Here is a 14,826-nt window from a genome sequence, read left to right as displayed (position 1 = left end):
AGTTTGGTCTTTATTATTTTTTTTAGAAGAAAGTTCCTTGACTTCAGGAATCTATTGTCATTCTAAACTTTTTTAATAATTAGAAAAACCTAATTATAAAAAATCCTTATTATTTAAATTTTGAGAAACATCAAGGCTAAATTTTGCAAGTTGAACTGCCTTGAATTAACTTGGATGTAATTGGGTAATTGGCTTGAAAACATTTTTCTTCCAAAACGGTACTTACTTTCTGAATGTGCCTTGTACTTAAAAACCTCAATCTTTTTCTTTATTTACAGAACATTTTAAAATTATTTGTACTATAATTAACCCATTTTATATCTGTAAAAACAATAACATTAAAGATCAAAAGCATTACACTTATTTTATTTTATTTATTTTTTGAAATATGCACAGAATAGAAGTCATTTTAGGAGCAATGGGATAACTTTGTCAAAAAGGCTTATTTCTTTTGAAAAGAAATTTTATAGTGAGTTATGTTAATTTGTGAATTACATTTTTGAAAGGAAGAAAAATTTATTTATATAAAGGGAAAATATCATTAAAGTTTTGAACATTAAAGGATATCTATACGACAATAATTTACGCGAGCCAAAATTTTTTTTTTTCAAAATCAAGAATTACCCTGGATATGCCACAATTAAAAGTTGTTGCTCGTAGAATAAACATTTTGCCAGGGCTGTCAGATTTTTTTTTTTTTGAAAGTACTTGCAATTTAGCTCAAAGAAAAAATTCTCTAAGAAATGAATCAAAGAATGCAATAAAAGTAACTTTTGAAAAAAAAAACCTTTAGTTCCTATATTTTTTCAACTAGTTTGAAATGCATTTTTCATTATTTTTCACTATTACTTCTTTGCATTAAACATTTTGCTATCATCAAAACCATGTATTCTAACTCTGCATAAGGAAAAAACGATTCTGAAGATAATCGCACATCATAAACTTTGAGTTAGTTAAAAAAAGAAAAAAAGAAAAAAGAAACATACCATGTAGCTCAGCAAAACTTCTCTTGATGCCTAAAATGAAAACACTTTTTTAAACATTTGTTTAAAGAAAATGCAAATTAAATTTTTACAGTCCCCAAAAATTGTCTAATATTATAATTTTAACGGCTTGTTGATACAACATTATTTCACTCATAATTCCAGTAATATGAAACAGCAAAAGAAATGACACTCATATACAAAAATTTGTTGTTTGTTTCTGCTTAACTTAAATAAAATTTATTAATTATATTTAATTTTTTTCTAGTGCGTTTTCAGAATCTGTACATACTTACACATGTTTTGAATTATTATAAGTAGAAGACTATCATAATTTGGGTCAAATCCTTTTCCAAATTTATTATTACACAATCAAAAGAAATTTAATGAAAATCAAGCAAAACAAGAATTTACATTAAATATCCTTACATAGTAAACCACACCAGCAGAAGCTCATGTTTTTATTAACATGAAATAACATTGAGAAACTTGAATCACAGCGCATATAACCAAAATGGAAGATTGTAGTATCATATACTAATTTAGATACAACAAGAGTTTCTGCTCAAATCACTCAAAGTTCTCATGAATTGCACCCACTGGAGGAAAATGCCAATTTATATGCAGTTTATAGTTTGATTCCTAAGGATTTTTATTGCTAAATTTCAATTCAAAACTTGTTCCAGTCAAATAGACCAAGCATTAAGTACAAAATTGTTAAAAATGTAGATTCTGAGATTTGGATCCAAATATGGATCATTAGTGCCGAGATCCATGAATATGGATAGTGATCTCAACTTTTTTACGCAGTTCAATTCTAGTTTCTACCAATGTTTTACCCTTTCCTTTTGTACCCGAATCATGAGCTTGTTTCACATAACAATTAATCTTCTTTAAATACAGCAGAAGCAATGATAGATTATGCCAGAGAAAATAAATTATCAAGAGATCGAGATAAAGTATTGGCAGATTAACAGTAAAACATTTAGAGGTATCAGTCACATTGCTTGTACGTATATTTATCTGCACCAAGAGTTCCAAGTGAGCAGTTTTTTTAGTGCCGCAGGAACTGTTTATGATCTTCATCAAAAAAGACTTTGGGGGACAAAGTTTGCCAAATTACTCGTTTAAAAGCACAATTTTTACCGTTGCCTAGTTTTAAATATAACTTTTTTCCCTTTAATTCTTGAAAATGATTCTTTTATCTAATGTTAACACTTAATGGTATTAATTCAATTAGAATAATTATTTTTATTAGAATTTCAAAGATTTAAGTTTGGATTTCATAAGAAAAACAATACTTTATAAAATTTTGATGAAAAATAAAAATTCATTTAAATAGAGGAATTTAATAGTACAGTTGGCTCTCTGTTTAACGACACTCTATTTAACGACGGCTTTTCACCGTCCCAGATGTACCACTGTAGTGCTAAAAGCATTCTGTTTAAGGATGCTTTCTACTTAAGGACGATTTTCTGTGGTCCCTTGAAAGTCGTTAAACAGAGAGCCAACTGTATTTAATTGCTATCTATGTTTTAAGTTCCAAATATCCAATAAAATTGAAAAATATAAAAGCTCTGTTCAAGATGAGCCAAAAAAGTAACAGATATGAATCTTTTTTCCCCTCGGATGTCCATGGATAGGGATATCTGAGACATATCACTAATTTCAATAGAAAGTTATGCTCTTCCTAGCCTGCTTATATAATACTTAAGGCTTACTGAGAATTTTTCATAGACACACAGCAACAGATCTATGGCCCATTGCATAAGTTTTACAACTTTTTCAGCACAGCCAAAATGTAAAACTATCCAACAATACTGCAAACAAACTGCCATACCTCTAACTGTTTGGACAACACTTGCTTGTTCTTGAGGGACTCATCACTGCTCTTCTTTCCTTCTGATGACTGGCCACGGGATTGCTCTCCGTTGGCATTAGATCCCCCAACTGCAGCAGAAGGAGAGGATGGTCTTCTGCGCAGAGAACTGGGAAGGACAGAGTCTGATCCAAAAGAGAAGCCGGTGGAGGGGGCGGGAGTGCCAGTCTCAACGGCAGCCTTTGGGCTGCGTTTCACCAGGGCCTGTGGAAAACAATCAAAAATGCATTCAGTTTTTTTACTGAAATATTTAAGTCAGGGTTCCTGCCCACTTTCAGAAATGAAATTTCCCCACTTTTCCATGTTTTTTTTTTTTTTTTTTAAAAAGCTTCTAACTCCCAACTGAAACTTGTGGGCTACTTTTGTTGCTTGGCCACATATGAGAAAACAAGTATGTCTCTTAAATTTCATGATGCAATATGGTGCTTAGCACTCTTTTGATGCATATTTGTGCATATCCATGTTAACTGCTTCTATTCACCTTCTTGCCCACTGTGAATATAAGTTTTTGCCCTTCCATTTTAAATTAGTCTTTTCACACCTCATCTCTCAGACAATAAAGAACACCCTTCCCAGTGTGAAAAAGTATGAGCTGTAGGAATTGAAAATATCCCCACTTAAACAACTTACAACTCAAAGCTTACGCCTTTTGTATTGACAAAAGAGTACACTGTGACACTGAAGCATGTGTATGAAATTTAATTTCATGTATGTGCATTACATATGTTATTAAGTACTCTTTGCCATACACACAACATAGCTTTACTTTATATTTTCATTATAAATGAAATTTTACTATTTCCTTGTGTATTTTCTTACAGTCATGAACCACAATGCATTATTTAGTTAAGTGCTTTATTTTTACTAGGTTGTTTTTTCACTGTATTTCCTGAAGTTTAAGGTTTGACACTTTATAATTTAATCTTACCATTGACAAACAAAAAATGTTTGCATCAACACATTATTTTTTAATGACCCAAATTACATTATTCAGCTTGAAAACAAGAAAAATAAAAATAAAGAAGCAAAGTACCTGACAACTTCCATCTTCTTTTGCTCCACAGTCACAGAAAAAAGAACCAAATTTGGCATAAGTTACATCATGGTCTTTATGACAAACTTTTGCACAGATTGTGCACACACCAACGCCATCAATCATCTTACAAGTGTGACAGTGGTACCTGAGGTAAAAATCATATCTTAATCATACCTTGAACATGAAAAGTTAAGTAAAATAACTGCAGCTTAAAAATGGCCATTTCAATTTTAATAGTAGTATGAAAAATCTTTACTAATAATAAAGCTGAATGTCTGGATCTCTGTCCAGATATGTCGAGATGTTTGTGACTTGCATAGTTCCTAGCCCGCTCGGCTGATTTTTATGCAATTTTGCACAAAGTTAGTTTGTAGCATGGGGGTCTGCACCTCAAAGCGATTTTTCGAAAATTCGATTTGTTCTTTTTCTATTCTAATTTTAAGAAAATTTTACTGAGCAAATTATCATTCTGTGGATGAGTAAACAACCAAATTATCATAACGTGGAACCCTAAAGTAGGCGAGCAAATTAACATAGCCATATTGGCGAGAAATTCATCACTCATTATTTGTAAATATACAGGAGAACTCAATGACATTTTAATTTTCTACTAGGGGCAAAGCCCTGAGGGTACCACTAGTAGTTTCATAAAAAAATTTAAAAAAAAAAGAAAGTTTATGTCTGAAAATTAGCAAAAATGGAAGAAACTTGTTTTGCTACTTTGATTAAATAAAAGTTTTTTTTTTCTTTTTAAATCAACAGTAAAACTGACTCATTTAAATAAAAGAACATTCAAATATGTAAATTAAAATAATGCTAAGAAGAAGAAAGCAGAGAGGAGAAATTGAAAATAAGAATAATAACAAGTAATGTATTTAATTATAAACTAATAGTTCCATACATATTAATTATTTTCAATGCATCTTTAAAACTTTTATCATGGGAGTATGTTAAAAAAATTTTTTTTCAGGGAAAAAGAAATTTAAATTTTATCAGAAGGGACTCTCTACAAATGATGCCATGCTTTAAGTTGAGGGCCGTCATGAAATTTTAATAGTTTGTGACAAGGGGAGGGAAGTAGGTAACAAGAAGGGCGACATTATGCATTTTTTGATACCAATCTGTTTATGAAAAATAGTGACATGTAATGGGGGAGGGGGGGGGGGGTAAAAACTTTGGGAAAAAAAAGCGACATCATTTATGGACAGCCCCTAATTTATTTCAGGGAACTCAAGAAAGTAATTGCATGCAGAATGAGAATTGCATCACATACCAATGTTGATTCATGAATTCTTTTTGAGTGATTGTAAAAGTGCAAAGCTTATTGCAAAGAGAATCTTCATCCTACAAAAAATAATTGAAAATTAATAAAACATTTACAAATCAAATTTTCCAAGCTAGAAAATATATGTTAGTATTATTATTTTAATCGAATTGGATTTACTATTGATTGATAAACGAAAATTGAAAGTGCTGTGCACCAAGACAAAATACGAGTTTCGTAACAGTTTTGAGGAAAAAAATCATTCTTGCATCAACTTTGAAACTTTTGTATCAAGGTGAAAAAAAAAGGGAACATTGTAGCACATAGTGAAGCCTGCAGTAAATGAAAATCTTTCGAAAAAATTAGAATGGTTCTCAGTAGTTGCTATGTTAAAAATAGAAATTTTTTTCACCTCAATAGTTCTTACAATCAAGCTCTGGGAACATATTTTGTGAGCCCTTAAAGTGATGGTGTAGGGCAGCTGCCCCCGTTGCAATGGCAGTGATATGGCATTGGTATTTTCTAGTTATAATGACACTTTGAAAGTTATTGTAACAACAGAGATGCTGTTCAATAAAGTCAGCGCTTTTCCCACATTTTTCTTTTTCTTTTTCATTTTTAGCAGTAATCTAAAAACTTTTTAATCATTTTTCTAATGTATCCGCTTTTTGCCTACAAGCTTTGGATATTGCAAAATGGTAATTAGAATTTGTTGCAATAAATTAAATATTATAATAGAGAATGTAAAAAATTAAGAGAAACAGAAAACTGTACATACCGAATCTTCTCCAGCTGACTCCTCTTCATCTGGGCCCACATCTTCGGCCCAATCAGAGTCCATCTCAGGATGGTGGAGATCACTTTCACAGGGAGGAGATGCAGTTCCAGTCCTGCTGATCCCAGCTAACCTAAAGAAAATCATGAGCAAAATTTTGTAATCATGATTTCATTCGTATCTGATAAGGAACAGCAAGAGCTATGTTGGTAAATATTCAGGTAGTGATTGCACTTCCTTTTTGTCACTTATTAGAGTCACTACTGCTCTACAAAAGTCAGTGATATTTTCAGTTTGGATTTTTTTTTTTTAAATGGCATCATTTGATAATTATGATTTGATCATAATATAATTAAACCATGATGATTATTAAAAAAATGATATTTCATACAAATTTCATTTTTAACATTAATTGAAAATACCAGGGGGAAAAAGTATCCAAAATAGCAAAAAATGCATTTCTTATGAAATTAGAAAGAGAATTTTCTTACTCCTAATGTTTGAGGATCATCGTTTGTGATTTCTATACCTTACACACAATGAAATTCATTGTTTTTTCGCCATCAAAACTAATTTTGAAGTTCAACTGAATTTAAAAATAAAAAATTAAAAAGTTTTTCAATTGACGTACTAGTTTGTAGCAAAAAACGGTCAGTTAAATGTGTAAAATCAGTCTTTAGAAAAGTTTCCCATACCCAACTTTCCATTAAGTCTCAGAGATCAGATTTAAAAGCTAATATTTTTTCTAGAATTTAATAGATAAAGGGAACTGGGGCAGCTTCAGCTTCTTTACTAATAAGAAAGCTGAAAGTCTCTCTGTCTGGATGTCTCTGTCTGTCTGTCAGGATCTCTGTAACGCGCATAGCGCCTAGACCGTTTGGCCGATTTTCATGATATTTGGCACAAAGTTAGTTTGTAGCATGGGGGTGTGCACCTCGAAGCGATTTTTCGGAAATTCGATGTGGTTATTTTTCTAATCCAATTTTAAGAACATTTTCCAGAACAAAGTTATCATAAGATGGACGAGTAAATTACGAAATTATCATTACGTGAAACCGTAACATGGGCACAAGCCAATTGGCGAGAAAATCCACCATACATTGTTTGTAAATATACAGGCGAACCAAAAGACCTTTTCATGTTCTATTACTTGCAAAGCCGTGCGGGTACCACTAGTATTAAATAAATGCAGTAAGAATACTTTTTAGAAGTAAATCAACATTTTGTGTGTGTTACAAAGAATTCATCATGTTTAATAATTTAGACCAAAATTCTCCCTGCACTATCTTCTAAGAGTTATGCAACTTATGTTTCAGATTTATTTTCAAACACTAGAGGACCCGACAGACGTTGTTCTGTTCAAACTTTGTAAATTGAAAAGTTAAAAAATTTCAATAAACTATCAAGTGTTTGAACCGTTCTATTGAAAAAAAATAAGTTAAAAAAATGTTTTAAGCTGCTATGGTGTCAAAATGATTAAATATTTATTACAACTTGTTTTATCTAATGCCCAATGAGCAGTTGTTTTATTAACTATTTTTTCTCCCGTACTTGATGGTTTTTTCCTTCAGTCATACTCAAAGGATAAAAAGTATCCTCAGATATTAAGTGTAAAAATCTAACTACCCATCTAGAACAAAGGGGAAATCCCGCTGCAACATCCCCCATATGAAAAAGAATAAAATAATCGAAAGGATATCGTTTAGAAAAATTATAAAGGTAAAAACAGTTCTCTGAATAAATAAAATTCACCTCCCCCCCCCCTTCCTGATGTAAAATAAACATTCTTTAACTAAAATGACTAAAAACTCTTTAAAAACGAAAAACAATTCTTTACAATTTGAAATATTTCGCCAAATAAACAAAAAATACACTAAATTACATTAACAGTAGATTTAAAATGTAAACAAATGATCATGAAACTCTTATTTTTTATGACCAAAATCGCCAAGCCACCAGGTTACTGAAATCCAGTCTATCAGTAAGCGAAGCCCCGACCGATTAGTGGTCCGATCTTTTGAACGAAAACTTTTTAAACTTCATACATTGCCTAATTTGTTCTTTCCACCAAAGATAAAGACCTTCCACTGCACTGATCTTTGTGTACAGAACTACCCAGTTGTAACTTATCTGGATGAAAATAAAATTTGTTTCGTCTTTAAATTCCAACATCTTTTCCTTTAATAATGTAATCCTTAAAGTCTTCTTGACATTGGTGCCAAAAGTTAGATGGATTGGAGCCGAGAAACAAATGTTGCTAGGTACGGTACATTCTGATCATTTGGTTAGGACAACCTAAAGCACCGATCCAGTCACATGGTTCAACTACGACGACAGAACACACGTTTCGCGTGAACCTCCCAGTACTTTACTTTAAAATATATCAAGGCACGGGGCCTAAAATCGTTGCTTTCAAGAAATAAAGGTTTCTCTCTCTCTCTACGTTTTATCTATTCTCAATTGACATATCACAGTAGGAAATTTCATTACAAAAAGCAGCGCTGGCTTTCTTATTGTCCTTTGACAACGGGTTAAATATTTATTTAAGTTCTCGCTCAATAATAGGTTAAAATAAATATTAATCATTGGGAGATGTAACCATCCAATGTTTAAATTAATTAACTAACAAAAACGTTTCTGATTCGATCCATCATGCTTCGAAACCATGCTTGCTACAACTTAATTACACACAAAAAATTTGATCAAAATCGGTTCAGTCGTTTAAAAGCCTTATGGTGACAAACGTCCTCACAGAAGATTTTTATATATTAAGATAATATTTCATTCTCTTTTATATTTTTCAAATAAAAAACTATGAACTTAAAAAAGTTTTGGAAAGCCTTTGGACAATTTTTGATCAAGAAATGTTTCCTCAATTCGGCAAATTGGAGTGATTGGATGAAACCTTATTTACAAAACCTTAGTACCTTATTTTAAAAAAGTGCACCTTTCAAATTAATCCCCAAAACACCTCCTATTTAAAATTTCAAAACTACAACACACCATGCAGTCTTTGTAAGGAAAGAATCATACACCTCAAACCATGATACAAATGCAATCATTAATTTATGAAGAAAAAAGTAAATTATAAGAACAAGCAGAACAACTTACTTATCGTTCTGATATCTCAGAGCACCAACAATATCAGCCATGTACGATAACAAGTAACAAGTAGACTCCATCATTATTTGATGCTACATAGAAACATAAATGTTAAATCAGGAGAAAAATAAATATTTTTAATTTAAAACATGAAAGGTAAAAAACTAATTTAGCTGCATTATTTTTATATATTTAGTGAAAAATAGGTTTATTTATATATAGAGAAAAAAATGATATCTAATAAGCATTACTTTTCCACCGGAAACATTTTGTTCAAGTTTTTCTAAGACATCTTTCTGAGCAAGATACTTTTTGCTAAAGGAAAAAAAAGCATGAGTCTTTTAAAATTTACATACAAAATAATTGCAATGCAAGATATACAACAAAGACATTTAAAATTAAGCTATATTGCTATTATTTCTCAAACTAACTTAACATAAAATGTAAGATCACTACTTCTGAACAAGATAACACATGCAAGACATTCAACACCAAAACTTTCAGATTGACAAGCCTCAAAATTCCTCATGTTATCTGTCACTGTTAATCCATAAACAATAATAACAGTTGTAATGAAAAAGAAATCACATGCACAATTGAAAACATTATAAAACAATGAGCTAACCAACAATCAACAATTTGTGTAAGACATTTCAATAATATTTTACATTAAAAGGATTTCAAAATTTTCTTTGACCAATGCATCAAGAGTTCTGCAGTTTTGGAGCCCTTTGTGCAAAAGTGAACATGTTTGCATAAAACAAATGGTTAAATTATTAATTAGTACTAATTATGTTAAATAATTTATTGGTTATAAGTAAAAAAGGAAAGCTTTCCCATTCAGAACCCACATATGCTTCTTATCTTCACCAAACCATTTTGTTTGAGTGCATGTAAAAAGCATTTGCTGTTCTGAAAAATGAAATAACGAACCAAAGTTGATTTTAGCACAGCCTGTTTTAGCAATTTTACTGAATAAAACGTGCTCAAAAAGGTGGTTTCAATTATTATCACAGCATTTTCAAAGCACATTTTAAAAATAAAACAATTTACAAAAACATAAGAGGGGGATTTTGTTACACTATATTTATTTTAACATGGATAGTTAAGAGTTTTTTGCTCTTACTACAATTTTTGAAGAAAAAATTTGTTCTATCCTGTACATGTAAATATTAAAATGTTGCCAAATTTAAAACAAATATTCTGAAGTGTCCAAAAATTATTAAATTTTTTATTAAGAATTCAGAGTTTTAAATTTTGAACAATATCAGAAAGCACTTCTAGTTAACTTTAATGTGCAAAAGTTTATGCATCAGCATCTCAAAAAACCAGCTTGACACAATTACGTTTGATTTTCTAGGATTTCAGTGTAAACATACCATAATTCCAGCCAAGAAGGAGTAGCTTTGAAGAGCTGCACATGGCCCGCTCCTGACCCAGCACCAGACAGAATTGCCATGACAACCATGAGCTCGGAAAAGCCAATCCCTTCGGATGCGGGAGAGAGGATTTGTGACCCCATTGGAATGACCGCAGACAGGAATGTGTTTGCAACTTTCTCGCCAACGGCACTGAAAATAGAAGAATAAATAATTGTTGTTTAAAAAACTTAAAGTTAAAATAAGTTACAAACAGTGGTATGTGCAAAACCATTATAGGTTCTCAATTGATTGGTCTTCACAAAATTTACCAAGAGCAAATTAAAAATTAAAAAAAATATCACTCGCAAAATCATGACCTAAAAAAAAAAAAAAAAAAAGAACCAGTTACAACACGAATAATCATGCTGTCTATGGCATTGAACTGATATCTATCTGCATGACTTTAAATTACCCTAAACAAACGATCTGACAAACTTTGGAATCTTACAAGAGTTTATTAGAGATCAAAAGCCCTCCAGCTATAATAGGACTATTCCAGACTGATAGTCCCCAGCCAACAAGGTAAAACTGCAGCCTCAGGATGCTATAACTTGCTGTTTGGTACTTGCTTGCATTTTTGTCTCAGCTCCAGCTACAAGTTATAAATTTTACGCTTAAAGGTAAAAGATCCAAGAATTTAGAGAAAAAAGCCGGAAAATGTTCTTTTAGCAGAGAATTGGCAATGATTCAAAATGGAGATGATTAGCGTATACCGTAAAATCCCGAAAGTACCCCCCCCCCCCCTATTTTTAAAACAAAACTTATTAATTTCAGAAAGGGGGGGGGGGGTTATAATCGAGATTTTTTCGAAAACTTAGCCATAATAATTGTTTTTAGTAGTATTAATTTTAGAGTACAGAGAAGACATAACAAGAAAATAACAGTTAATATTTATGAAGAGTGAAAATGAATAAAAACCTGTCATAATATTTTCTAGTAGTACTAAATTGCATGAGGGCGCCATTTTTTTCGAAAGAAAGGATTGTGCACCTAAAGTTTGCAAAACCCCTTAATTTATCGTTTGAAAATTCATTATGTACTGAATGTAATAAGGTTACAGTAAAAGAAGCAAAATCTTATTGTTCTTGTTCTAGAATAGAAGCAAAAATCGCAAACACAACTGCAAATTGGTTACAAAAATCGTAATTTCAAAAACTAAATTTGTGAACATAAAAACAGACATTTCTAACTCTATTTAATAAAATATACACTTCTGATCCTAAACTCATTCAAGTACTTTATTTCTCCTTTAACAATGGTTATTTTCAAGGTTCTCCCTACTTTATAAACAATGCGATTCTAAAATGGTGCCAAGTCAGAACAAAAATGCCCCTTTCAAAATGAATAAAAAGCAGCACAATTGTATAAATTTCTTTTGTAACACATATGAACAAAAAGAAAAGGCTCCCTTGCATCAATAGCCTCTAGACATTTTGGAAGGAATAAACAGGTTTTTCTTTTTCTTTTTTTGTTTAAATCATTGTGTTTTCTTTTCTTTACTTTTTTTTCTTAGAAAAGAAAACCTGCACATGGAGGGGGAACTAAATCTCTATAAAGTCTTTCCAAGTAAAGCAGAAAATGTTATCCTTTTTCTTCTTTTTTTGAGGGAGTGGCAAATGAAAATGATCAGAAAATTTTCAGGTGAAGGAGGGAGGGGGGGGGGGTATATTTGGAATTATAAAAAGATTTCACTTTCCACAAAAGGGGGGGGGGCTATAATCAAGGGAGTGGTTACTTTCGAAATTTTTCGTATATATCTCCAAACACAAAATGCCTTTATCGCCAATTTCTTTGCCACAAAGCAGAAATTAAGATTAAAGGTATTGAAATCGAAACAGTATGAAAATATGTGAATTCAGAGCAAAAACTTTTAATACAGGACTACATCATTAATGAAGTCAAATGAAAGATTAATACAGGGATCAAATTAATTTGGCAAAAGCAGCAAAGCGAAGAGTAGCAACACCCTACTTTGCTTAATAAAAGCTTCAAACAGCTCAATATATAAAGATAATCACAGGAAACGAAAAGAAAGGATAAAGGTAGACTAACATGAACATTAGAAGCAAAACCAAGTAATGTGACACAGTATAAGAATCTAACATTTTGTGTATTGCATTAATCATTAATTCAGTTCTCCTAGAATATATTCTTTCCAAAAAAAAAAGGGCTATAGATTAAAAAAAAAAAAAAACATGAGAAACGTTTTAAACTAAGAAGCTATTTCATAAAAGTATAAATTAATACAGTGAAATCTCCTTACAACGAATACTGATATAGCAAAATATCCGTTTAAGTGAAATTCAGTTCAGTCCTGTTTTAAAAGTCATTGCATTGCTTGAATTCCGTTACATTGAAATTCCGGGTACAACAAACAAAATTTGTGGTCCTTAGAAGCTCGCTGTAATGACATTTCATTGTATATTAATAGCGTTTATTGCATGATGCCCTACATTTTTAGATTACTAAATTAATTAATGAAAATCAAAAACTAATACCTTTTTCATTGATTAAAATATTAAATATAATAAATACTGACCTATTTTGTTTCACAATATATGAAGTTAAACTCTGCAATAGTAGTCTGTTTTCCTGGACACTGTTACCTTCTTCTATCTGCTAAAAGATATCAAAATATACCACAAGAATGCCTACATTTTCTACATTTTATAATTAGAACTAAACAAATAAGGACATTTTAGCACACATAGAAGAACAAGAATTCCTTTTTGAAAAAAAATATAAATCACTTAAATAAATTGCAGTTAAATCAGGTTATTGGATATTTTTTCAAATAATTATTAATACGAATAATGAACCCCTTCTAACAGCAGCATGAAAGACAAAAAAGTTTCTTCAAAATAAAAAACTTATTACATACTCTTATGATATAGAACGTAAATTTTTGGCATATGTTTCAGATCGGTTTACCAGTTGTTTATATAACTAATTCACTACATACATAGCTATGCTTCTTTAAAACGAAAAGCTCGTAAGTTCTTCACACATTAAAAATGGAAGTAAATGAAAGAATGTAATTAACTAAAAAGTAATTTTGCAGAGCTTTGATTAAAAAATAGAAGGATTTAAATAAAACAGAAGCACTGCACTGCCTTGAAATAATTAGGAGTGATCAAACATACATTTATAGAACATTGTATAAAACATTTCATGTAATATATGTAATTTTAAAGAGAAGTGCAAGAATCTTAGATATTAGTAAAATTTTTGATTGGTCAACACTTCAAGTCATAATAAAAATAAATGCAGATAGGATTTTTATTCCTTTTCAATTTTAATTTATTATGATGATTAATTTGTTTGATTGCTTAAAAATGCCAGAAATGTTATATATTTAAAAAATGATGAGGACTGTTTTGATGTACCAGGAGTTAAGATAGTGAGGTTCAAGGGCTGTAATAGGAGGCTGAGCAGTGAACTATTAGTTATTTTACCATTATTTTCTTCTTCACTGGGAAACCTTATGTATTCATTAAAGGTGGTGTTTAATAAATATTGTTGAAGCCACAAAGGCTACATGCACTTTTAATAAGGTAATTATTTTTAGGTGAGATAATTTTTCATAACTATTATTATTAGTTACCTGGGATGCACCACCAAAAATCACTTTACTGAGCCACTGCTGAAGTGTTGAGCTGTCAACCTTTCCCAATTTGCTCATTTTGCATAAGGAAGAGCAGAGCTTTTCCAATGTCTTATCTCCTGGATTTTTCTCTCCTGCAAAAAAAAAAAAAAAAAAAATAGAAAAAAAAAAGGATTATTCATTACAGGGTTCCCCATTTCTGTTGAAGAAAAATAAGAAAGATATTTAAGGTCCTTTTTACAGAAAATTCAAAAATCATAAATTTGCATATTTTAGACATGAAAAGGCACATAACAAATTTAAATCAAATGCTTCACTAATCAACCTTTGAATGCACGATCATAATGTTACAAATCCTGTAAAAAGTAATTATTGTAGTAACGTAACCTGTAAATAGTTTCCCGTAATGAATATACAACCCCTTTTCATTCGGCTAAAGTATACGACCCCCTATTCTTTTTTTTTTCTTATTTCATTCACTGATTTTATCAATGAAAGTGTAGTTGTAGAACGTTGTAGCATTTTCTGGAATCTTTGAGAGATTTCTTTTCGGTGTGTATATAAACCGTTAGCGATGGATAAAAAGTTAGTTTCGATTGAGAATTTGTATTGAGAGGGTGTATTAGCTCTGTTTATAGCGAGGCATTTCGCTGTGTTGTTTTCGTATTTGGAAGTAAATACGTGTGTAAACGTTGAGTTTACGGTGTTGTGTGATAATTGCTTAATTGCTGATGAATAATTTAGCAGTTGTTGACGCTCTTT

General features: G+C 31.0%; 1 protein-coding gene across 1 annotated transcript in view; it reads right to left on the bottom strand.

Moving 5' to 3' along the window:
- The window catches only part of LOC129230100 (E3 ubiquitin-protein ligase UBR4-like), a 163,168-nt gene that overhangs the window by 63,726 nt on the left and 84,616 nt on the right, over positions 1 to 14,826 (bottom strand). The window contains exons 34-43 of the mRNA XM_054864498.1: positions 14,065 to 14,198; positions 13,000 to 13,076; positions 10,419 to 10,610; positions 9,291 to 9,354; positions 9,049 to 9,131; positions 5,941 to 6,070; positions 5,172 to 5,242; positions 3,896 to 4,043; positions 2,824 to 3,066; positions 987 to 1,016 (exon numbers count right to left, since the gene is read on the bottom strand). Coding sequence (XP_054720473.1) covers positions 987 to 1,016; positions 2,824 to 3,066; positions 3,896 to 4,043; positions 5,172 to 5,242; positions 5,941 to 6,070; positions 9,049 to 9,131; positions 9,291 to 9,354; positions 10,419 to 10,610; positions 13,000 to 13,076; positions 14,065 to 14,198 — 1,172 coding nt within the window. The remainder of the gene's footprint in view (positions 1 to 986; positions 1,017 to 2,823; positions 3,067 to 3,895; positions 4,044 to 5,171; positions 5,243 to 5,940; positions 6,071 to 9,048; positions 9,132 to 9,290; positions 9,355 to 10,418; positions 10,611 to 12,999; positions 13,077 to 14,064; positions 14,199 to 14,826) is intronic.

This window comes from Uloborus diversus, chromosome 9 (genome assembly GCF_026930045.1).
Source record: "Uloborus diversus isolate 005 chromosome 9, Udiv.v.3.1, whole genome shotgun sequence".
In the NCBI taxonomy this organism is placed as follows: Eukaryota; Metazoa; Arthropoda; class Arachnida; order Araneae; family Uloboridae; genus Uloborus; species Uloborus diversus.
Note: the sequence above shows the minus strand (reverse complement) of the source record. Positions and strands in the feature narration are given on the sequence as shown.